The sequence below is a fragment of the Chrysochloris asiatica genome, unplaced genomic scaffold, assembly GCF_000296735.1.
Source record: "Chrysochloris asiatica unplaced genomic scaffold, ChrAsi1.0 scaffold00129, whole genome shotgun sequence".
Classification (NCBI taxonomy): domain Eukaryota; kingdom Metazoa; phylum Chordata; class Mammalia; order Afrosoricida; family Chrysochloridae; genus Chrysochloris; species Chrysochloris asiatica.
In genome coordinates this window covers 3,355,265-3,381,847 of record NW_006408647.1, presented here as the reverse complement: position 1 = coordinate 3,381,847, position 26,583 = coordinate 3,355,265, and the positions used below count along the sequence as shown (strand labels likewise).

At 37.8% G+C, this 26,583-nt stretch overlaps 1 protein-coding gene across 1 annotated transcript in view; it reads left to right on the top strand.

Annotated features, from left to right (window-relative positions):
- Window positions 1-21,116, top strand: part of SEC24B (SEC24 family member B) — a 112,290-nt gene extending 91,174 nt beyond the window's left edge. Inside the window, exons 15-24 of the mRNA XM_006869343.1 lie at window positions 1,021-1,144; window positions 5,526-5,684; window positions 6,480-6,653; window positions 7,774-7,884; window positions 9,796-9,971; window positions 11,058-11,195; window positions 12,679-12,783; window positions 13,928-14,020; window positions 20,662-20,765; window positions 21,002-21,116. Of these exons, the coding sequence (XP_006869405.1) occupies window positions 1,021-1,144; window positions 5,526-5,684; window positions 6,480-6,653; window positions 7,774-7,884; window positions 9,796-9,971; window positions 11,058-11,195; window positions 12,679-12,783; window positions 13,928-14,020; window positions 20,662-20,765; window positions 21,002-21,116 (1,299 nt within the window). The remainder of the gene's footprint in view (window positions 1-1,020; window positions 1,145-5,525; window positions 5,685-6,479; window positions 6,654-7,773; window positions 7,885-9,795; window positions 9,972-11,057; window positions 11,196-12,678; window positions 12,784-13,927; window positions 14,021-20,661; window positions 20,766-21,001) is intronic.
- Window positions 21,117-26,583: the final 5,467 nt, after the last annotated feature.

Here is a 26,583-nt window from a genome sequence, read left to right as displayed (position 1 = left end):
TACAAGAATTGATGCCTTTGAATTGTGGTGTTGGAGGAGAATACTAAAAGTGCCATGGGCTGCCAAAAGAACCAATAGATCCATTTGGAAGAAGTACAGCCATAGTACTCCTTGGAGGCCAAGATGGCTAAACTTCGTCTCTTATACTTTGGACATATTGTCAGGAGGGAACAGTCACTGGAGAAGGATATCATGCTTGGTAAGATGGAGGGTTGGAGAAAAAGATGAAATCCCCAATCAAGATGGATTGGCCAGGGGCAGCATTGATGGACTCAAGTGTGGCAGCGGTAGTGAGGTTGGTCCAGGATTGGACATTGTTTCGTTCTGCTGTGCATGGGGTTGCTATGAGTTGGTTCCAACTCGATGGCACCTGACAACAACAACAAAATTTAAGAACTTGTAACCTATCTTGTATTTTTAACTCTTTTGGTCTCTAGTGTTGCTGCTTTGGCTCAAGTTTCTTCCTCCTAATTGAAATATTTTTCTTTTGTTACTCACTCATGTTATGTAATACTATGTAATTTCTTGGGTTTATATTCGAAGGTCTACCACACAGTAGCTGTGTAATCTTAGTCAAGTTACTTAATTGTGTATGTTTCTTTATCTGCAAAATGTAGATAATAAACATTTGGAGATAGATGCCATTGTAAGGATAAAATAGTTAATTTGTATAAAACTTCTCAAACAGTTCTGGTATACAGCAAATGTTTTATAAATGTTGTTAAATTCCACCAAGTCAGTTCCAACTCATAGTTAACCTGTGTAGGGTTTCTGAGAAGCGGCTGATACGTTTGAACCCTCTACCTTGTGGTCCAAACCAGCCTTCAGTCCAATGCTTATCCTGTAGCATCATGCTAGTTATTAGTATTATTGGAAATTTCTGCTAGCTTCCTAGACATTGAAAACACTCCTCCTTAGTTTACTAAGCAGTAGAGGTTATTTTTTCCTTATTATGAAAGAAACATAGAAATATATGCATAATTCAAGGTTTCTAGCTCTTATTTTGTGATCTGTTGATAGGTTATACAACACCTTGGCCCTGCAACTGATTTTTATAAGAAACTCGCTTTAGATTGCTCAGGGCAACAGACTGCGGTGGATCTTTTCCTTTTAAGTTCACAATATTCTGATCTGGCTTCTCTAGGTAAGGCGATATGATTGTTTTTTATGTGTCTACATAAACATTTTTAACTCTTGATTAAATCTAAACTCTCCAGTTCTTAAAAGTTTTGGATAACCTGGCATTTGAATTATAAACATAATATCTGTGAGGTTTAGTAAACTGTAAAGCACTGTGTTGTTATCTTGCCACTAAGTCAGTTCTGATTCACCGGGACCTAGTGTATTACAGAGTAGAGTGCTCTACTACTCTCTTGGCTATAATCTTAATGGAAGGCGATTTCCAGGCCTTTTCTTCAGTGGTACCACTGGGTGGGTTCAAACTTTAGGTTAGCATTTTTATTTTTTTAAGGTTTCTATTGTGGGTTGATTGAAAGTTTAAAGGGCAGATCATCAGTTTTACATTTAACAAATCATGTGCCTAGTTTCATTACATTGATTATAATCACCTCCTTGTACCATCAGTTAACAGTGTTTCTCACTATTTATTCACTTAACTTGGGTTTTTTTTAAAACCATAAAAACTACTCAGGCATATATAATAATTTACACCTCCAAAGGACGCATTGTGCAAGTCTGCCTCCTGGGCACCAGCTCTTAGTTCCTCTTTTCCCATACATTTAGAGCCCTCAACTGCTTCCCCTCTCCATGTCCCCATCTCTGCCTCTGTCTCAGGCATCACTGCATCTCTGGATAAGGTCCGCATTCTGATTGTGATCTTCTCCCTTGATGGTCCGAGGGTCCTCTGTTTTTGGACTGTAAGATTAACCACTCCGTTTTTGTTAGAAAACTTCTACCTTTACAGTTGTGACAGACGCAATTAGTCATAATAACAGTTATTCGCTATTGAATCGTATGAATCTTAACTTATCCCCATCTCTTTTCACCAGACCCATCTAGACAAAATGAAAATTATTCAGTGGGGACTCTTTGTTTCCCTCCACACTTTTAAAATTAAATCCTTCTTGAAACCTTGTTAGCCAGTCACTTCATGCCTTTATCGCCCCCTCATTTTAGGTAGCCAATGTCTAAGTTGCCCATCCCTATCTACCCTGTGTACAGAGGGGATAGCATTGATACTTGATGTGAAGACTCTTTCCCCTCTCTGTTGGTATTTTGAGTTACTACCTCCTTGAGTATAGGTCAGGTTCATCAAATTGTAGCAATTTACCCTTGTTTACTTTATTAAAAAAATTTGTTGTTGTTTTTATTTGTAATCTTCCTCTAGTTGAGTTCTGATTATCAAGGCATCAAGGCTGGGTCAAATGGGTACTGTCTGCAGGTTTGGGTGTTCTTGTGCATCTTCCCTCACTTCATATCAGCTGGATGCTTCACTCTCAGCTCTAGCCCTCTGTGGCTATGTCCTTGTCCATGGGCTCAAGTGTCCCCAGGTCTCACCAGTCTTTGAACCAACCAGCCCTTACTCTTCCTCCCTCTCTCATCTCCAGGTCAATGGGGGTCAGTGAACTGTGGTTGAACTCAGCTCTTTCTTTATTGCTGCCTGTTCGTGTGTTTCCTTTGAGTTTCATGTTAGAGGGGAGTTTGTCCTAAAGGAACTTGATTCCTTGCCTTGATGGCTTCCTAGCAAACAGCTTGCTTATTCTTGTAGTAGGCAGTCATGCTGACATTTTTGTTGGTGTTTTTCCTGATGATCTTTCTTTGAAGATGTGTCTTCTGTTGCTCTAGCTGTTCTAGGCTGGTCTGCTTTTCCTTGCTAGTGGGAATGTCCCACCTCATAAGGTTTTGGATAGAACTCAGGATTCCACCTAAGGTCCGATACTCTGCAAAGGCTTTGAAGAGGCCTATTCCACTGGGCAAGTTGTAGAACCCCTTTTAGGTATTCCAATCAGTTATAGGCTGAAGACGGGCTTCTACGTTTTCTGTTATCATGTTTCCCAACATTCCCTTCTATCCCACTCAAGTGCCTATTTTACAAGAGTATGCAAGGGAAACCAATATTCATAAGACAGTCAACCATTTTAGTATTATTTCCCCCCTTCAAACTATGCCTAGTTCCCTGTATCACAGAGCCCTATTTTTCCAGGGTCGAGATGCATCACTATTTACCTCTGTCCCACTTAAGACATGCAAACCTGTCTCAGTGTTCCCCTTTCTATCTTGTTCTTCTACTTCCTCCCCCTTCTTGTATTGCCCTCCCCAACACCCAAACTAAACCCCCCACCTCAACCCCAGTGTTGGGGTTACCTTATATTCCATTAACTCTTCCCTCCATTTAAGAGTCTATTTTATCCTGTAATCTACCTGACCTTTCTACCGACCGTGGATCTCTGTTCCTCTGTGTTGACCTTCTTTCACATTGTAATTGTTTTGATCATAGACTGTCCTCCCAGATTCTCTGTTCTTATAATGTTATTCTGTTCTTGACTCTTCCATTTGTCGATTGAGTTCAGGGTGATGCTGCCACATACATCATTCTCTGCTTGTTGTCCATTCTTGTTGGTTCTCAGTCCACAGAACTTCCTTAAGGATGTTTTTCATAGCAGGGTTGGCTTTGGCAAAATCTCTTAGCTTCTGCTTATCCTGGAATGTTTTGATTATGCCTTCGTATTTGATTGACAGCTTTGCTGGGTAGAGAAGTCTTGGTTGGAAGTTTTTTCTTTCAGGGGTTTATATGTGTCTCTTCATTGCCTTCATGCCTGCATTGTTTCTGTTGAGAGATCAGAGCTTAATCTGATTTGCTTGCCTTTGTATGTTACACTTCTCTTTTTCCTGGCTGCTTTCAGCATTCTGTCCTTAGCTTTGATTTTGAGAGCTTGATTATGATATGTCTTGGTGATTGTTTTTTAATGTCTGTCCTTCCTGGGGTTCATTGAGCTTCTTGAATGCTTATCTTTTCGCCTTTCAAGATGTTAGGAAAATTTTCTTCCAGAAGCTCTTAAACTATCTCCTCTGTGGATTTGTGTGATTCTTCCTGTTCCGGAATGCTGATAATTCTTAAGTTATTCCTCTTCATGTTGTCCAACATGAATCTTAGGCCTTCTTCACATTTTTTAAATCTTTTTTTTTGGCTTGCACTTCTAACTTAGTGTTGAGAGATTTATCTTCTAGCTCACTAGTTCTGGCTTCTATCTCTTCAGTTCTACTCCTTTGCCCTTTCAGTGTATTGTCCATTTCTGATATTCTATTATTAATCGTTTGGACCTCTTTCTGTAGGTTTTGAATTGTTTCAAATTATCTATCTTATTTGATTGTTCCTGTAGCGCTTTCCTGACTTCTTCCTTATTTTTCTCAACTCCATTGTATAGTGTTTAGATATATTTTATAATCATTTTTTTTAATTCCTTCTCAGGCATTTCCAAAGCCTGCCTATCTTACAGTATGGAGTGTAGGTCTACTTCCAAATCCTTTGCCTCAGTCACTTTATCTCGTTTCTGAACTTGTGCTAATATGGTCATCTGTCTCTGGTTTTGGGGCATATTCAGGAGTTATCTGTGGCCTTAATACTTAGATGAGTGTGTGTTTTTGTATTTTTTATGCTTTCTGATTGCCTCCAAGTCGAAATGATCAGGAGATAGCCTTCCCTTTTCTCTCTTTTTCCTAAGAAATTTCAACGTGCCACTGATAGTCATTGTGACTAACTCAGGATTTGATTTTCGGCCTATTTCCTTTTCAGTCTGCCTGTTCTGCTCCACAATCCCAATGCAGGCCTTTTTCCTAATGATAAACAGTTCATGGCCGGCTGTGGCCGTTTTGCACTGCCTTTTGGTTTTAAGTGGAAACTCTCACTTTAAATTTCGAGGAGATCTGGGCACATGCATAGTAAAACCCTCCAGGGGTGAGGGTGGGGTGTCCACTCACTCAGCCACCCCCTCTAGTCACCTGTATGGAAGTGCGCAGTGAGAGAACAATGAACAGATTAAAAAAAAAAAAAAAAAAGATGTCCACACCTTTGTCTCCATGGTTCTGTCAGGTGTCCGTGGCTGTTCTGATCCTTCCCCTGCTTGGTCTCCCCCAAGGTGGTGGCTCCGGGAGCAGCTGAGCATCTTGAATTAGAAAACACTTGATTTCTTGCATCTGCTGCAAATTCCCCTAGCTGTAAGCCTTCCAATCTTCTAAATATTCCTTTATATGTAGTTCAGAGTCCTGGCACCATCCCCTGACCCTGCTTGGTCGCGTATTCTGTGTTGTTGCTGACGGAGCTCCTCACTGCACTTCCACCCGATCTGCTATCCTGTTTGTTCTCTCTAGATTAGCATTTGAGACCACATATAATACTATTCCCTTACAACACTGCTCAACAATAAACTTGATTGTATAAATTGGGCAATTTAGGTTTTTTCATTATGATGTATATTTCTTCAAAATATAGCATCTGAACTAATATATGGACAAGTATGATACTGTTTCTGTACTAATTATGCTTTTGTTCCCATTTCTCTCTCAAGCTTGTATGTCCAAGTATTCTGCAGGGGGCATCTATTATTATCCATCTTTCCACTATACTCACAATCCTTCACAAGCAGAGAAGTTACAAAAAGACCTAAAACGTTATCTCACAAGAAAAATTGGATTTGAAGCTGTTATGAGAATAAGATGTACTAAAGGTATGAAATTGTAAGAATTATGCTTTATGCTTCGTATCTATTTTTAAATTACCTCTTATGATGATGGCTTCTTATCTTACAGGATATACTGTTTGACCCAGGTAGTCTTCTACTATTTTAAGTATATATAAGAAGGCTTCAAAAAGTTCATGGAAAAGTGAAATTAAATGTTAATGGAATTTTTTCCTGAACTTATAAAACCTCCCTGTACTTAATGATTTCATGTAACTTAAAGAAATGGTCAAAAATAATTATTTGCTTTATTCAGGAGAAATCTGAAAAAAAAAAAAAAAAGCCCGTATTAGAGTTGGGAGCATTTAGGAAATAGAAAGATATTTAAAGAAAATTGTCAAATGAAGAATCCTTGCTTGAATAATCATTTAAATAGTCCTCAACTTACTTTTCCGTGGTTTTTGTGAATTTTTGCTTGAGGGATTCTGATCCCTTATTGTAAGGGTTAGTTATACACTAACCCTCATTTGTTTATTTTTCTGTTTGTTAGTTGTCTACCTTCAAATTGTGCCTGAAAAAAATATTAAGATTGTTGTTGTTGTGAAGTGCTGTCAAGTCGGTTTCGACTCATAGCGACTTTGTGTAGGGCTTCAGAGGAACGGCTGGTGAGTTTGAACCACTGACCATATGTTTCAAACCGACCTTGTGGTCCAGTGTTTATCTAACAATGCCATACCAGTATTCAGTTATCCTTTTGATTCGAATTCAGAGGTATCTTTAACTTTAAAAAGTAACCTTAGTAGTGTTATTTCATCTTTTATATCTAATGTTCTGTTTTCTTAGGTCTTTCAATGCACACTTTTCATGGAAACTTTTTTGTTCGTTCCACTGATTTGTTATCCCTGGCCAACATAAATCCTGATGCTGGATTTGCAGTGCAGCTGTCTATTGAAGAAAATTTGACAGATACGTCTTTAGTGTGCTTTCAGACAGCCCTGTTGTACACATCAAGCAAAGGTAATTTTTATGGAAATTAAATACAGTCTACAACAGTAATTCACCCCACCTTTCACATGCTCCTTAGTTGATTGATAGAAAGGATGATCATGCAGTGAGAATTAATAGAGTTTCTATTAGTTTCTCAAATATATATATTTGTGCGGCTTTTTAAATTCTTATTTTTGAATCTTAAATAACATATCTTTAGACTTATGCAGGGTTTGTGTTCCCAGGAGGATATATTTCTGATAAAAAATCTCATGCAGAATCCAGCTGTGCCATTCTTAGCATTATTTCTTATCTCAAACCCACTGAAAACCCACAGCCATCAAGTCGATTTTGGCTCATAGTGACCCTATAGGACAGAGTAGAATTGCTCCTTAGGGTTTCCGAGACTATGGAGCAGATAGCCTCATCTTTCTTCCACAGAATGACAGGTGGGTTACAGCCTTGTAGTGAGTTGCCTAATATGTAATACGTTATGACACCAGGCCTCCTTTTTTGCCCTATTTAGCTATTGTATGTAACTTACAATGGGTAGCATTTAAAATAAAAGCTAGAACGCAATATCCAGTTAGCTGTAAAATATGTTGTTAAGTGCTGTTGAGTTAATTCTGACTCATAGCAACTTTGTATAGGGTTTCCGAGGAGCAGCAGGTAGGTTTGAACTGTAGACCTTGTGGTTCACAGTCCCACGCTGATCGTATAGCACCACACCAGAGTTCAGATATAAAATATATGTAATATATGTTGTATATTCTTAGTTTGTCTTCAAACTTTAGACTATGTACCAGTTGTTGTGGACTCTTTCCTGACTCATGACTCATGGTGACTCCATGTGTGTCAGAGTAAAAGGATTTTAGTCACTGATATTTTGGAAGTTGGCCTCCAGACCATTATTCCAAAGTGACTGCAGGTGGGCTTTTCGATTACCAAACACATTAGCAGTTTGCACCACCCAAAACTAAAGAGAGTGCTTTATTTTCTTTAAAAACTATTTATTGTAAAGCTTTGTTTTTTGTATTTCAAACTTCTGATTATTGTCAAAACAATAATTTGTATAAAATTTTGAACTTTCACGTTATCTCTTTCTTGGTCTAATTCTTTTGCAATGACATGTATTCATCATTTTGTTTAGGTGAGCGGAGGATTCGAGTCCATACACTTTGTTTACCGGTAGTAAGTTCACTAGCAGATGTATATGCTGGAGTGGATGTACAAGCTGCCATCTGCCTGCTAGCAAATATGGGTGAGTAAAACAGTGAGGGAACAGATTAAATGTGGGTTTCTGTCTTAAAAACGGATTTTTTTCTAAGCCCTAGAAATCTAAATTTAAAAGTGTTTGTTTTACATGTTGTTCTTGTTGTTGTTAAGTGCTGTCAAGTTGGTTCCAGCTTATAGTGACCCTCTACATATGCGTAGGATTTCCAAAAAGCAGCTGGTGAGCTTGAACCGCCAGCCTTGCAATTCAGACTGACCTTGCAGTCCAGCTCATTAACCCACAGCACCATACCTGTCTAAATTAGTCTATTCTTCTATTTCTTACTCATTCTTTAGTTTAAAATTTTTTGGGAGATTTATAATATAAAAGGGGTACATTAGCTCTAGAGGAATAAGCACTGGAATGCAAACCACAATGTCAGTGGTTTGAGCCCACCAGCCTCTCCACAGGAGAAAGATGAGACTTTCTGCTCCTGCAAAGATTTACAGACTTGGAAACACTATACAGGGTTACTGTGAGTTTGAACCGATTCCACTGCTCAATAACAAGAACAACATAATTACTAAATACTAGTAACAAAATCATATGTCCTTCAACTGATGAATGTATGAACAAACTAAAGTGCATCCATACAATGGAATGCAACTGGGCAGTGAGAAAGAAAGAACTGTTAATACATGAACAAACATGGTTGACATATTAAGCATTGCATTGAATGAACAAAGCTAGAGAGCTACAAGACTGTGTTCTAGAAAAGAGAAATTGTAGGGATGAAGAGCAGTTAAATGATTGCAAGAACTTGGTAGGGGAATGGTTGCCACAAAGGGGCAGCACAGAAAGGTTTTTTAGTGGGTGATGTAATTGTTTCATGTCTTGTGGTAGTGATTACATGTCTAGATTTCACAAATAACAATCATAGAAGCCAAACACCACAAAAGTGAGTTTTATTTTATCCAAATGAGGGGAGGAGGAGGGGGATTCCTTTGGAGAATTTGTATATCATTGAGATTTGTTTTCTTTTCTTTTAGCGAATTTGCCTTTAACATGAATATCGACATAAATGAGCTTTGCTATTTCCCATGTTGTTATTGTTGTTGTTAAGTGCTGCCAAGTGTGTACCGACTCATAGCAACACTGTAGAGGATTTCCAAGGAGCAGCTAGTGAGCTTGAACTGCCGACCTTGCAGTTCAAAGTGACCTTGCAGTCCAATGCATTAACCCACAGTCAGTGCCACTCGTTTCAGGGAGAATTAAATAACGTCTACCAATTTTAAGAATCATTTTACATTTAGATTTCAAATTAACCTATACCACAAGTGATTGTTTTTCAGTGTAATTTTATTTTTAATACAGTACATATGCATATGTACTGGTCATCTCTATGTTTTAGTAAAATATGTACTTGGAATGAAATAAGTTTTACTCAGTTATCTGGCTCTCCAATGTCTGAGAAAGCTTATGTTCAGTTTGCTCTGATTTTCATTTGTTTTCCTGGGAACACTTTGCAAAGAAGGTTTTATAGAATGACAAGGGATATCTCAGTTTGAAGAATTTACATTGGTTGTACAGAAACAAATAGTAGTTTATACTTGTGACTTGCATTTGAGTAATGGAGGCAAACCCCAGGGCTTTTCAGAAGTAGATGGATAATTAGTATTCTCCAGTGCTCATAGGGGCTCAGTGTTTTAGACCAGAGATTATTTTTAAAAAGTCTAAAAGAATATGTACTTGTTCTTGTTCAATTTGTCCAATCAAGTTTAGTAAAGAAATATTGTATAATCAACAGGTATTTGTAAAATGAGGGAACAAGTGAGATGTTACATTTCTAACCAACAAACTGAACTTTGGCTTTTTGAAATAAGGCATGAAAATTGTACCTCTTACAGCATTCATTGGACTCTAAATGGCTAAATTTCTTGTCATTTTGTTTGGTTATAGCTGTGGATCGATCAATTTCGTCAAGTCTTTCTGATGCAAGAGATGCTTTAGTGAATGCTGTGGTGGATTCATTATCTGCATACGGCTCTACTGTCTCAAATTTACAGCATTCTGCATTGATAGTGCCCAGCTCCCTGAAGTTGTTTCCTCTCTATGTTTTGGCCCTTCTCAAACAGGTAGTTCTCTCTATACTGCTGCTTACTGTGTTGCTGCTGTGTGCCATCAACTTGCTTCTGACCCAGAGTGACCCTGTATGGGGTTTCCAAGGCTATAAATCTTTCTTCTGTGGAGCAGCTGATGGATTCGTACTGCTGACCTTGCAGTTAGCCCAATGTATAACCCATTACACTACCAGGACTCCCATTCTCTCTATACAGTTATATGTAATAAAACTTTTCTTGTAATTCTCACGTGCAAGAAGGCTTCAAAAAGTTCGTGGAAACTTTTCATATCTTTTCATTCCATTTTTACACAAACTTTATTGAAACCCCCCTCATATGTACGAGCCCTGTTGGCACTTTAGGTTAAGCATTGGACTGTGTAAGCGAAAAGTCAGCGGTTCAAACCCACCATCCATTCCTCAGAAGAGGGATAAAGCTGTCTGCTCTCATAAGTATTTATAGTCTTGGAAACTCAATGCTGGGTCGCTGTGAATGGAAATTAGCTTGATGGCAGTTAGTTGGGTTAGAGTTTTTGTCATATATAGGTGAAGAAATGAAGTACAGATTTTTATTTATTTATTTTTTTAAGTAGTTAACTAGAGGTTTATGCTGTTTAGTTTTGAGGAAAACATCAGTGGAAAGTAAAAATGTACAAATACATGTTGACTCTTAAGAAACCAAATGTTTGCTTTAATAATATGTGTGAGCAATTTGACTGTTAATGTGATCATAGTATGCTCCTAATATGTGCTTCTTGAAAGAGACTGCAAAGAAAAGATCTCCTGTGTACAAACATCTTTCCATTTGTTAGACCTCATGCTTTATAAATATTTTATAGATAATATCATCTTATAAATCTTTACGATAACCTAGAGTGATTCTTTTCCCTTTTTGTCTTCTGATGATAGTATAGCTCAGAGAAGCTATTTAACTTGATCAATGCCACGTATCTACTTTTTAAATGTCAGAGCTTAGCACTGAGTTTTGTTCTGCCTGACTTTGAAGGCCATGCTCTTTCCACAACTGATGATAAATATTTGTTTTAATGTCTGTCCATTGTACTTACATTTTACTTGAAAAGCTTTATATTTTTCCTTATAGAAAGCATTTAGAACTGGTACAAGCACACGCCTGGATGATCGTGTGTATGCCATGTGCCAGATAAAGTCACAGCCACTTGTTCATCTAATGAAAATGATTCATCCCAACTTATACAGGATAGACAGATTGACAGATGAGGTATGACTTCTTTTCCAGAGTTGAAATTGTAAATTTTGAATGCACTTAAGTGTCTTGATTCCAGACCTAAGGTGATAAAGTATTGTCAATAGTTTTCTCCTTTATGGTAATAACACATTAAACAAGGACAGTAGCTATGTGTCAGGGAGCCTGAGTGACACAGCAGGCTAAGCATTGGGCTCCTAATCAAAAGGTTGGTAGTTCAAATCTACCAGCCATTCCAGAGGTGAAAGATGAAACCATGTACTCCTGTAAAGATGTACAGCTTCAGAAACCCTATGGAGCAGTCCTCCTGTGTCCTATAGGATCGCTATGAGTCAGAATCAGTTTGACAGCAGTGTTTGGGAGCTATGATCTGATTGGATGGTGGTTGTTGTCATTAAGCGCTGTTGAGCTGGTTCCAACCCATAGAGACCCTATATAGTGTTTCTGAGGAGCAGCTGGTGAGCTTGAACTACCAACCTTGCAGTTCAAATGGACTTTGCAGTCCAGCGCAGATTGGATAGTGGGACTACAGAATTTAAAAAATTAGTTTTATACTAGAAGTAATTCACTTTCTAGGTTTGTTTATATTTGTTATAAAATTAAGTTATGTACAGTTAACATTTCCAGATGTATTTTATAAATATTGAGTCTTTCTGATACAATCAGATTGAAATTTTGATCGAACTGCAAACCAAATTTGGTTTCCATCTGTAGTTCTAGTATACAAATATGTAGTGTCTTTTTTTGTTTATTTGATCTTTGCATTAAAACTATGTTCTTTCAAATCTTTTCTGTATTACCTTACTAGAAAAGTATAAAAACTTAACTTGCTATGTAGTAGATTCAACCATCTTTTATTATATCCTGGCCCTAAAAGGTCAATGTGACCGATTGTTTTGTTTTGATTTTAACTCTGCATTGTGAATTGAGTGAAGGCTTGCAGAGTAGATCATCAGTTTTACAGTCACCAAGTCACGTGTTTCATTTCATCTCAGTGAGTGCAATCCCCTCATTGTAACATCATTTATCCCACTTCTTCCTTGTTTCTTGTTTTCATTCTTTGTTCTTTCTCACCCCTTCTGAACTTTGTCTTTGGGTAAATGCTGCCCTTCTGATCTTGAATGGTTGACCTCTTTACAGTGTGTGTGCTTCACTAGTATTATTGTCCCCCTTATATGCCTATAGCTTGGCCAAAGTTGTGCCATGAGTTCCGTGTTTTCTCCCACTCTATCCAGTACCTTCTAATGTAATCCCTTTCAGAGCAGTTGATAGTGGTAACCACATGTGACAGATGGTTTTACATATTTCTGTTTTTACCTTTATAATTTGAATATATTTGACTGTCTTTATTGTATGGCCATGATGGGAATATATTATCAGTAATTATTTGCATCCTGCAACGTTCTCAAATGTTAGATTTCATAGAGATCCAGTGACTACAAGCTTGTAAACTGTGGTGACAATGAAATTAGCTCATTCCTGTTCTTTTTCTTTACAGGGTGCAATACATGTTAATGACAGGGTCGTACCTCAGCCACCTCTTCAAAAATTGTCTGCAGAGAAGCTGACCAGAGAAGGTGCTTTCCTTATGGACTGTGGCTCTGTAAGCACTCTCTTTTGACAAAGTCTAATACTGTCACTTATAGGGTCCAGCTGTATTATCAGAGAGCAGGCAGTGAAAGGTGTGGTTTAGAGAAGGGAGTATATTAGTAACTGGCATAAAAGGTCAATTTATTTTAGACTTTCATAGTTGGATATAATTTTGTTTTCATACATTAATTTTATTATCATAAAGAGAAATAAAGGTCCTGTGTTCAAGGACTGGTAATTTAGAACTATAAAATTCAAAGTGATCACAGAGTTTATCTAGTTGAAGTAAGCATCCATTGTGAGAAATCCCATTATTAGGCATGCAGGAGAAGTCACTTGGCAGGGTGGTGGTGAAGAGTGTCACAATTTTAGGATAGCTTCATAAGTGAGACCATTATAAACAGGAAAAGGATTTAATAGACAAAGAAGAGAAAGAAATCCATGAATTAGATACAGTCATTGAAATATGTATGGGCTACAGAGTGAATCAGTTATCCACATCAAAGCACTTCATTCCTATTGAAAAAAAGTGAGGAAGAAAATTTTAAAACTTTTATCAGAAACTTTGGAATTTCAGTGAAGAAGGTATTAGTCACTCTTGATTCCTGGATTTAGATTGACCATGCACTAATTAAAGGTTTCCCTTGTTGTTTTATGTTCTTACTTCATTAGAAATTATAGAGTTTACCTCTTTTACACATGACAGTTTCTAGAAAGCCCTAGTTAAATGCACAGTTGCCAACTGAACAATTGATGACTTGAGCCCCCTAGTGGCTCCATGGGAAAAAAGACCTGGCAATTTGCTTCCCTAAGGAGCTCTAGTAGTGTAGTGGTTACAAATCGGGCTGCCAACCGCAAGGTCAGCAGTTAGAAACTACCAGCTGTTCCACAGGAGAAAGATGAGGTTTTCTGCTCCCGTAAAGATTTACAGCCTCAGAAATCCTGTACAGGGTCGCTGTGAGTCAGGACCGACTCCACGGCATATAACCACCACCACCAATATGCTTCTATAAAGAATTGTAGCCTAAGAAACCCTATAGGGCAGATCCATTCTATGGGAACTGTGAGTTCCTATTAATCAGAATCGACTTGACAGCTAGAATGCATTTTCTTGACTGATTAGGGAGTGTTGATATTTTGTTGCTTTTTGCTTTTAGACTTTTTACATTTGGATTGGAAAAGGCTGTAACAATAACTTCATAGAGGATGTGCTTGGATGCCCTGATTTTGCATCAATACCACAGAAAATGGTTAGTGGATTTTATTCAACTTCAACTTTTTATTTGTTATTGTTAATTGAGATAAAATTTGAATAACATAAAATTCACCATTTAAAAGTATGAAAGTCAATGGTTTTTAGTATATTCACTGTGCTGGATAACAAGCATCATTATCTAATTTCAGAACATTTAAATTATCCCCCAAAAGAAATCCTTAACTGCTAATCTGCTTTCTGTTTGGGGATTTGCCTATTCTTGACATTGCTTATATATTGAATCACACAATATGTGGCTTTTAGTGTCTGCCATCTTTCACTTAGCATAATGATGTCAATGTGCATCCATGATAGCATGTATTTATACTTCCCTTCCCTTTTTGTGGCCAGGTATGTTAATCATTCTCTGGATATACCACAAGTTTTTATCCATTCATCAAATATTGATGAACATTTGGGTTATTTCTACCTTTTGGCCATTGTGAATAATATTGCTATTAACTTTGGTTGCAAGTTTTTGTGTAAATATTTATTTTCACCTCACTTGGGTATATGCCTAGGAGTAGAATTGCTGCATCTCTACACCAGAATGTTGTCAGGTATGGTGCCAGAAGATGAGCCCCTCAGGTTGGAAGGAACTCAAAATACTATGGAGAAAGAGCTGTCTCCTCAAAGTAGAATTGATCTTGATGATACAAATGGAGAAAAGCCCATGAGACCTTCATTTGATGATAGGACACAACTTGAAATGAAGAGAAACAGCTGTAAACATCCATTAATAATCTGAACATGGAATGTATGAAGTCTGAATCTAAGAAAATTGGAAATTGTCAAAAATGAAATGGAATACATAAACATCAATATCCTAGGCACTTGTGAGCTGAAATGGACTGGTATTGGCCATTTTGAATCTGACAGTTACATGGCTAAATTGAGGAGGAATGGTATCACATTCATCATCAGAAAGAACATTTCAAGATCTATCTTGAAATACAACGCTGCCTGTGATAAGATAATATCCATATGCCTGCAAGAAAGACCAGTTAAATTTATACACCAACCAGTAAAGCCAGTGATGATGAAATTGAAGAATTCTACTAACTTCAGTCAGAAATTGATCAAACATACATTCAAGATGCATTGATAACTACTGGTGGTTGGAATGCAAAGATGAGAACCAAAGAAGAAGGACCAGTAGTTGGAAAATATGGCCGCGGTGATAGAAATGATACTGGAGATCACATGATAGAATTTTGCAAGACCAATAACTTGTTCATTGCACATACATTTTGACTGTACACATGGACCTCACAGACAAAATACACAGAAATCAAATTAACTACATCTGGTAAAAGACAAAAAAGGCCTTTGACAGTGTATAAAACGGACTTAAAAATGAATCAAAAACCTAAACATTGAAACTATAAACTTCCTAGAAGATAACATGGAGACTTAACTGTTGTTGTTCAGGTTCCAGTGAGTCAATTCTGACTTATAGCAATCTTGTGTAGGGGTTCCAAGGAGTGGCTGTTGGGTTTGAACAGCCAGCCTTACAGTTAGCGGTCTAGTGTTTATCCTGCAACACCATACTAGGACTTCAGGGACAGAACTTTGTAGCTGTTGTTGCAGTCCAGCACATTAACCCACATGAGTTAGATTCTATCACAAGACCAATGACTTCTTCATTGCAAATACCTATTTTAAACAACATAGTAGCAACCATACACATGTAGCTCACCAGATGGAATACACAGAAATTAAATTGACTACATCTGTAGAAAGAGATGGTGAAAAAAGCTCCATATCATCAACCAAAACAAAGCCAGAGGCAGACTGGAACAGAACATCAATTACTCATATGCAAATTCAGGCTGAAGCTGAAGAAAATGAAAACCAAGTCCACAAGACCCAAAGTATGACCTTGGTTGAACATATCCCACCTTAATTTAGAGACCATCTCAAGGTAGCATATGACCACGAGCCAATAATACTGAGCAAAAGTCCAAGGTGCTTGAAGGCATTTGCAAAGAACAAGGCTGCAGGAATTGATGGAATACAAATTGAAATCTTTCAACAAACTGATACGACACTGAAGGCGCTCACTCATCTATTCCAAGAAATTTGGAAGGCAGCTACTTGGCAAACTGATTGGAAGAGATCCATATTTGTGCTGAAAACAGACATTACCAGATTTACCTGTGCTTTATTGAGTACCCAAAGGCTTTTGATTTTGTGGATCATGATAAGGTGTTAACAACATTGTGGAGGAAGGTATTCCAGAACACTTAATTATGCTCATGAGGAACCTGTACATAGTCCAAAAGGCAGTCATTCAAACAAAACAAGGGAACTCTGAATGGTTTAAAATTATGTACCCCAGGGTTGTATTCTTCCACCATTCTTAATTTGTTGTTGTTACTAAGTGCTATTGAGTCAGTTCCAACTCATAACAACCCTGTTAAGCGTTTTCTGAGGAGCAGTTGGTGAGTTTGAACTGCCAACCTTGCGACTCAAAACAGACCTTATGGTCCAGTACTTACCCTACAGTGCCATGTGAGGACTCAAGCGCCACACCAGGCTGAGCAAGTAATTTGAGAAACTGGATTATATGAAGAAGAACATGGCATCTGATTGAAGGAAGACTTATTTAACAATCTGCAATATGCAGATGATACAACCTTGCTTGCTGAAAGCAAAGAAGTCTTAAAGTACTTGCTGATGAAGACCAAAGATCACAGCCTTTGGTTTGGGATGCATTTCAATGTAAAGAAACACAAATCCTCACCACTGGACCAATAAATAGCACTAAGATAAATGGAGAAAATATTGAAGTTGTCAAAGACCTGCATCAGCATTCATGGAAGCAGCAGTCAAGAAATCAAACCACATAGTGCATTAGGCAAATCTGCACAAGACCTCTTTAAAGCAAAGATGTCAGTTTGAAGACTAAGGTGCACCTGACCCAAGACATGGTATATTCAACAATCTCATATGCATGCAAAAGTTGGTTAGTGAATAAGGAAGACTGTAGAAGAATTGATGCATTTGAGTTATGGTGTTGGAAGAGAATATTTGCGAGTACCATAGACTGCCAAAAGAACAAACAAATCTGTATTGGAAGACGTATAGCCAGAGTGCTTCTTAGAAGCCAGGATGGCTAGACTTCATCTCTCATACTTCTACCATATCAGGATGGACCAGTCCCTAGAGAAATACATCATGCTTGGTAAAGTGGATGGTCAGTGAAAAAGAGGAAGACCCCAACAGGATGGTTTGGCTAGTGACAGTAGCAGTGGGCTCAAGCAAAGTAGTGATTGTAAGGTTGGCCCAGGACCAGGCAGTGTTGCATTCTGTTGTGCAGAGTCACTGTGAGTCAGTACTGACTCTGTGGTACCTAACAACAGTGACACATGCTTGAAAATATCCGTGGTAACTCAGTGGATTACAAGTTGGCTAGATCATCAGCTTGAATTTACCAGCACCTCACTCTGTCCTCATGGGAGAAAGCTGAATCCTACTCTTATAAAGGTTTATAGCCATGAAAACTTTACACAGGGTTGCTATGAGTTGGAACCGACTCCACGGCACACAATCACTACCATATGCTTAGAGGAGCCCTGGTAGCATAGTAGTACTAGCTGATCTGCTAATGGCAAGGTCAGGAGTTCAAATCCACCAGTTGCTCTTCAGGAGAAAGATGATACTTACTTTCTGCTCCTGTAAATATTTGCAGCCTCAGAACCCCTATACAGGGCCAAATAACCACACCACTATGTGCTTTAGATATTTATTGCTAAATTGACTTTGAAAAGAACAAAAAAGTTGTTGTTTTAGTGAAAAGAATAGACTTTTAGGCCTTTATAAGACTATCTTTATACTTTTGTTTTCCTTAATTATGAGTGAGGTTGAATATTATTTCATACAGCCACTACTGTATTTTCCCTCCATGAATTTGCCATTCAGTCCTCATCCTGTTTTCTTTTGGGGGTGGGGAGGAGGAGGGGGTGGTGGGGGGAATAAAGTGTTTTTTATTAGGAGTCTTTGGGTATTGCAAAATGAGACAGAATGTAGATGTGTCTAATTTTAATACCTGCTGAATGTCCACAGTCAGTGTGTATTGTGTTAATGACACTAGTAATTTCCCTGAGATTATTGAGTGACTGAGTAAACCAAAATTCCACAACCACTTTTCCTAGTTCTTGTATTTTTGCTTTAATTGTCATTATCACATATAACTACTGGGATAGCTATTTTGAAATACTATTCTATTCACTTAGAATTAGGAACGTTGTTCACTTATATTAGTTATTACAGAGTTGAACTTCACTCATTAGTCAGTAGAGGGTAACCAAATGAAGCTTTATGCCTCATAAGCATTTCAATACCACTTTAAAAACAAACAAGTTTCTTTTGAACTCAATGTTTTTCCCATCTTCTCCAGTCCCACCCTCTCCATCCCAGTGGGGTGCTGTTGGAAAATATGCCAGATACATTCTTTTGATAAACCTTTCTTAAAAAGTAGGGATGTTTGTCTTCTGTTAGAGAATTAGAAGGAAGTTATGGCCTTACATGGACATAGAGGATTAATTTCAGCCTGAAGTAAAATAGTTTAATGTAATAAAAAGAATGTCAGACTGGAAGTCCAGAGACATGGCCTCTAGTTTACTTTTGCCATTAAATCTGTATGTGATTTAAGACAAGTCACGTCATTAAATGGTTGCTTAGGTATTTTTCTGTTTCTAATGTTTTTTACATTTAATACTAAATATGTACTGTATGGCTGCTGACACTTAAATTTAAGGCAGAGAAGTCAGCTCAGAAGATTATAGTGACAGTTTTGGGGATCCCAAAGGGATAATCTTGAAAGATTTATCTGTACATTTTAAGTACATAATTCAGTGACATTATTTACGTTTACCATGCTGTGCAAACTACCACTATCCACCTCAAAGGTTTTTCATCACCCTAAACAGAATAAGCGCTAGACTGGAAGGTGAGTTTGAACTGCAAGGCTGGCCATGCCTTAGAAACCCTACATAGTCACTGTGAGTCAGAAACTCCTCAGTGACACTTAGCAACACTAACAAACAGAAACAGTACCTCTTAAGCAATAATGCCCCATTCCCCTTTCCTCCCAGGTCCTGGTAATCTCTAATCAACTAGTTGTCTCTTCTAGATATTTCATATAAATGGGATCAGACAGTATTTATCCCTTTGTGTTTCTCACTTATTTCATTCAGTATAATGTTTTTAAGATTCACCGATGTTATAGCATACATACATTTATTTCTCTTTGTCATTGAATAATACCTCATTGTATAGATGCTTTAAAGAACTTTTAGTTTATTTATTAAATAAATAAATACCATACTGCTAACCACAAGGAGTCCTGGTGTGACACTGTGGGTTAATGCATTGGACTGCTGAGTCGGTTTGAACTGCAGAGTCAGCGGTTCAGACTCACCAGTCACTCCTTGGAAACCCTATACACAATCACTATGGGTAGGAACCGATTTGACAGCACTTACCAACAACAACAACCCCAAGGACAGCAGTTCAGTCCTACCTGCTGCTCCTTGGAAACCCTATTCAGGATCACTGTCAGTTAGAACTCACTCACATATTTAGCCATGAAAGGATATATCTTGTAGTCTGTACACTGTGCTAGTGTTAAAAAAGAATTGTATTGACAATGACACTGATTTTGAAGACCTGGGATATAAGTTCAGTCAAATTTTTCCAACTGTCACCATTAAAAGATCAGGTTTAAATTTTCTACAGAGGTAGTAACTGAGACCAGTTTAGAATTAAATGTGAGAAAATTCTCAAGTGGTTTGAGAAAATGTTTACACATCCCAATTGGACTTTTAAATTCCTATTAAACTTTTAAAACTAAAGGAAACATGAAATTGTTTTTGAATGGTGCTGTAAGATAAGCACTGGACTGCTAACTACAGCTAGCCACTCTTTGAAAACCCTATACAGATTGTAGCAAGGAGGGGAGTGATGAACTTTTCAGTCTAGGAGCAGAGGTCCCTGGGACCATGAAGGGAGAAGAGCAGAGAGCGGGACCCTACCCAGAGAAGCAGTGATGCCTGAGATGGAGGCAGAGACGATGATGTGGAGAGATGGAGCAGTTGGGGACTTTAGACACAGAAAGGGAGAGGGGCTGTGTACTGACGACTGGGGGGCAAGCTTGTAGTGTATACCCTTTGGTTGGTTGATGATGCATGGAGGGGATTGTAACCATGGCAATAAAAGGATTTACGATAGGATGAATGTAAAACTAATGTTCTCCCATGTTAAACTATCACGTAATTCACAATAAAACATTTTTTAAAAACAAAAACCAAAAAACCCTATAGAGAGTCGCTATGAGTCGGAACCCACTCGAGGGCACTTGAACAGTAACAACAATAACATTATTAATTATTTTCTTTGAAAGAAACATAATGACACAAAATCTGTGACGTATTAGACATTGTGTTTATTTTATATTGTTTTATCCAGAAAATATAACTAATTTGCACCAATTTATTAGTTGATTGCTGCTGTTGGGGTTGGGAAATATAAAGTGCTAGGACATGGTCATTCATAGTAGAAATCATAATTGATTTCTAATATTGCTAAAGCCTTTAAGAAAAATAATTTTCTTATTACATTTCTTTTTACCAGACACATCTTCCAGAACTAGATACACTTTCATCAGAAAGAACTCGATCCTTTATAACTTGGCTTAGAGACAGCAGACCATTAAGCCCGATTCTTCATGTGGTAAAGTAAGTACTTCTGCAGTTTTGTTAAGAAACTGTGTTTGCTTGTACAATCTGAAAAGTGCTTGTTTTCAAAGCAAGCTTTAAATAATTTTATCAAAATGTATTCTGGTGGTAAAATATTGTTACTTGATTAACAATCTTGTTCCATTTTCCTAGAGTCCTTTTATATTAGTACTTTCTTCATGTAGTATAATAATTCTTGCTATTTTTTAGTTAAATGCCCTTTTTTCTTTTTTCAGAGATGATAGTCCTGCCAAAACAGAATTTTTTCAACATTTGATTGAAGACCAGACAGAAGCCGCATTCTCTTACTATGAATTTTTGCTTCATGTTCAGCAGCAGATTTGTAAGTGACATGGAATAAAGTTGAAAGAGAAGAGAAAGCTGTCTAACTCAATGTGTAAAGCATGGTCTTTGGTAGAAGCATCTAGGAAATGTGAATTGCAGGCCTTTGTTGTTGTCAAGACACAATACATAGCACCCTGTCTGACACTGCAGCAGAAGGCACAGGGGAAGAAAGAACGTGACGGTGATGCCTTTCCACCAAGTAGGTTCTCAATTGGTTTAGACACATTTCCACATTTCCAGTAGTGCAGCAGTACAGTGCTCTGTTCATTGCAAGCTGGCAAATTTATGTAGCTGTGTGAAACAATATGTCATAATGTACAATTAGATGAATTCTTTTTTCTTACACTTAATAAAACATTTCTGGACTTGAACTCTGACAAGAGATGCCAAAAGGCAGTGGTACCGTGTTATTTGTTTTTATGAATTACTTTTTAACAAAGAATGATTCGTATTCATTAAATGAGTTCAACATTTTCCCTGTAAAAACAAATAGAGTTTTGGTACATGAGCTATAGAAAAAAAATTATATATATAGTGTACATAAATGTTACATTTGTAAAGAAAATGTAAAAATGTAACTACAGAATATGAATTGCTTAAACTGTGCTACATTGTTGGATGACAACTCTCTTTGTCACAGAGAATGAGGTTGAATAATGCATATTATGAATTGAGTCCACAAAAGAAACACAAAAAAAACTCTTTGTAATCCTGTTAAATCTTTTATGTGGATTTATTTATGATCAGCCCACTAATTAAAAATATTTTGCTTGACGAGATGGTTTGCTTTTTGTTGGGTTGGTGGCACTTTACTGCAGTAGGTCAACATTGAATTTACTGCTCCTGGGAAGGGGGAGGGTAAGAGGAATGAAATTGCATTCATTCAACTGTGAATCAGTGTATGCTTTGATTGGTTTGTAGATATTACCAAGTGTCTTAGTGAAAAACACATTGTAATTTTCAAAATAGAGTTAACTGATTTGCCTACAAATTCTTCGATGTTCGGTATGGCTCTGTAGGATAAGCACTGTAGCAGCAAGGTCGGTGGTTCAGTGTCACCAGCAGCTCCCTGGAAACGCTATACAGCGTCACTATGAGTCAAAAACGTCTCAACAGCACTTAATCAACAACAGCAAGGCTAAGTGAGAACCAAATGCACCTCTTCTGACTTAAGTACAAATTCCTAAAGACAGAAACAGATAGCCTTTGTAACTGGAAACTGCCTATAATCCATTTATATTAGGCATTTTTTAATCTGTACACTGACTTATAATAAGAAAAGTCTCATAATTTTCTATGAGAAATGATTAACCCATTTAACTGGCTTTAGGAATATCATCTTGAATTTTAAGAATTATTCTGTCTAATGGACTCTCTTATTTACTAAGAGTTTATATATTATGAAAACTATTTTATATACTATGTAAGTCCCATCAATGAACTTTGAAAGAAAAAGCTGCCAGTATGTGTGGCTGGTATTTTTCACTGACTTTGTCCTTTGGTGGATGTTTTCTTTAGATAAAAATAAAGTACTCTCAGATTCCCTGATGGAAATGAGAGGTTAAATGACTCACCCTAAATGCCGTTACTAATTAGTGACAGAGCTGATACTAAGAGCCAAGTGTTCTCCCCACCCACCACCTACTCCCACCACCACCGCCTTTCGGGACTGTACTTAGCCTATATGTGCTGCCTCCAGCAAGGGAGAATTACATTACACATTAGGAGAACTATAGTTGAACAACAAAAAATATTTATTTCTACTTTAAGAAAGACAAGTATCTTTTGTATTGGATATTTTCTCATCCATTCAGTAAATATTCCTAAGTGCTTTACATTTGTCAGATAATACTTTAGACACAAAACACAAAATCCTTACTTTCATGGGACTCACTTTGAGTGAAGGTGCATTGCAGAGTGCTGGGGAAACACAGTACATCTATATATCATATGTCAAGTGTGGTGAATGCGATACATAAAAATAAAACTGGGAAAGAGAATAGCATGCCACTTGTGATAGCAACCAGCAGTGGGCCTTTCTGAAAAGGTGACGGTTGAGCAAAGACCCGAAATCATCTGAAAGAGGTGCCATCCAAGCAGGGAAACTTGGTGGTAAGTGAATTCATGTGTTATTTTCTGACAGCTCTTGTTTTTCTAGGGAAAAAAATAGCACAATTATCAGCCAAGCAAGGGGAATGAGTAGAAGTTTGATGAAATAGTTCCCTAGTAGAATTGGACACTGAATTGACCAGGGGCATGAAGTAGTATTGGCAGACAGCAAGCACTAAGGGTGGCCTGTCTTTGGGTATGAATGGTGAACTTAAAGTAACACTAGCATCACTGTGCCTTTGTCCTTTAGCCACATTCAACTACTGGGTGAAAAGTTGAATTTAGCCAGGGTTGAAATTTTGCCAGGTGGTATAAAGGATATAGAGGAATAAGGGAGGAGTTGGCAGTATATACAAAAGAATGCCTCTGTGAGTTAAAGACACAAATGGATGATGGATAGAGCAAAGGAGATAGAGTTGATAGTGTAGAGAGCCTGTGCAGGTAAAAGCTACTAATAATGGATATCAGTGTAGTTGTTAAATGCCGTGGAATAAGTTCTGACTCATAGCAACCCTGTAAAGGGTTTCCGAGGAGTGGCTGGTGGTTTTGAACTGCTGACTTTGCAGTTAGCAGCCCAGTGCTTATCTTACAGTGCCATTGCAGAACTCCATGGATACCAGTAGTGAGCATGATTAAGAGATGAAATGCTTGATATTGAGATTTGAGGGAAATATAGATATTGGTAAAGAGCTCTGGTAGCATAGAGGTTACGAGTCAGGCTGCTAACCTCACAGTCAGTAGTTTGAAACTACCAGAGGTTCCGCGGGAGAAAGATGGGGCTTTCCACTCCAGTAAAGATTTACAGCCTCAGAAACCCTATACAGGGTCGCTATGAGTTGGAACCGACTCCACAGCACATAACCACCACCACCACCATAGATACTGGTAATGACAAGATCTAGCATGTGGCCATAGAAGTGGGTGATTGGATGGTGTTAAAGATGTAGTTAGCACAGGTCAAAATGTCGAGTCATGATTTTTTTTTTATCAATTATCTTATTCGATGGTAAAGATCATCAAGGAAAACTATAAAGAGCGGTCGGTGGTGAAGAAATGGGGACTGAAAATGACTGCAGTAAGGAGAGGAAGCAGGGAGCACACTGTGGTCTGGCAGGGTGCACTCAGAGGACCTGAGGTCAGAAAGAAGAGTCTGGATATCACAAATGAGGAATGCCTACTCCACCTCAAGCCAGGATATGTGGACTTGGGGATCAAAAGTCCTCAGCCTTTGAAAGGTTTGCAGGTATCCCCAGAAGACAGCTGGGTTTCTGTTAGCATGTTTGACTGACACAAACCAGGGGCATAGACATGATGAGATGAATTCTGTTAGCATGTTTGACTGACACAAACCAGGGGCATAGACATAATGAGATGAATTCTGATGGGTGACAGATAACCAATTCCCATCACTTCCTTTGTTGGACATGTCTCTGATGATTTGTTTAGTGAAACACAAGGTTTGGATGAAAGGAAAGGGCAGGATTTCCACAAGCTCCGTGAGCTTCCTTCTCAGTCCATTGTAACTAATTACAGTCAGTCATGCTTAGTGTTGGGGGCTAGGGATAGGATCATAAGCTTCTGGCTAACTTTTTGGATATACATCTGTACCTACCCCTTCAGATCTGGTATTCAGCACTTGGGTAAGGACTTGATTAATGTTTTAAAAGAACATCCCAGATGTTTTGAATAACCTCCTACTACCCTTATTAGTCAAAACTACCAGCTGTTCCGCGGGAGGAAGATGAGGCTTTCTGCTCGTAAAGATTTACAGCCTCGGAAAGCCTGTACAGGGTCGCTGTGAGTCGGAACCGACCACGACACATTACAACCACCACCACCCTTATTAGAACCATTGTTTAATTGTTGTTGTTGTTGTTATGTGTTGTTATATTCCTCTGTCAAGGAATTCCTGTTGTTTAACAGGAATACACAATTTGATTTGTAGAAATGCTGTTTTGATACTACTTTTAAGGAATATATATATGGCACAAGGCAAAGCACATCTGTGGAAAAAGAATTCTGTTTTTTTGTTTTAAATGTAAGGATTAATGTCTATATGTGTGCTAAAGACAATTTGCTACCTTTTGTGGGTACTGCAGTCAACTATTGAGAGAATGAAATGCAAATATTAGCAAAGTTTTAAGCTAAGAAAACCATGATACCTCTTATTCAAAGTAGCCTCTCTCTGAAAATTCTTTTGAAGACACAGAAAAGATGAAAATTTGCAGCATAGCTGAAAGCAATGCTGCAGATACTTGTGCCTGAAAAAGTTTGAGCAAAAAGCACTCAAGCCTTGGCATGTGAAGCAGAAGAGACCTGAAAAATATAGTTTATAGTTTACTTATCCTTGTTCTCTGACTTCAAGGAAATTGGGTGTCCTGATCATCCATGTGTGAATAGTACCAGTTAGAAAACGGCACTTGATATAAAACAAGAGGACAGGAAGGGGGTTAGCCATCATCAAAGGACTCAGAGGCTACCCATACATTATTACCTTCTGATGGGTCATGAGGTGATCCAAACCTGAAAGCCCTTCCTTTAGTTCCCATTAGTAAAGAATTCACAGTTCTGTAGAAAATTATTAAAGATCACTCCTCTCAACCTCAAGATAGGCAGTTCAAATTCACCAGTTGCTCCTCAGAAACCCTATGCAGGATCACTGAGTCCGAACCGACTCGAGGATACTTAGCAACACCATTTGCACAAATGAAAAGCAGTGTTTCACTAGAGTTTATTTGAGACTCTACCTCTAAGAAATTTGATTCCCACACTCAAATAGTCTGTCAAACAACTGGCAGGAAGTACTCTACAGACAGTGCTCAGACATTATATAAAGAGTGGCATTGTGGGAGGTATTCGTGGTTTTTGCTGTCAGGTATATGCTTTTTTAAACTTAAATTGTGTGTTGTTTGATTTGCGCATACTGATATATATGCATATGTTTATACTCTATTTTTCTAGTTTCTTAGTACGTAGATTTTTAAATTATATTTTTGGTAGAAGTAAAATGATTATATCTCCATTGCGAAAACAGAAATATGCATACTATTCCCCATTACATTGCTTTTAGCACTTCATTAATGATGTAGCTAGTAAATATATGTGAACTTAAGTAACTTGTAAATGCAATTAAGGTAAGTGCAGTGTAATTCCTGGGTTCTTTTAAAGTCAGAACTCTGTGATTTCATCATTTAAAATTATGCGTTTAAGCTCATTCTTTAAAAATAAATAATAAGCAATTTTTCTATGTTCCCTTCAATTTTTAATTGAGTTATTTTCACACAGAAATGAATACATTAGGTACAGCTTATTGAGAACCAATAAAGGGAAAAAAACCCTGATGGGCAAAGTTAAAAAGTTCATG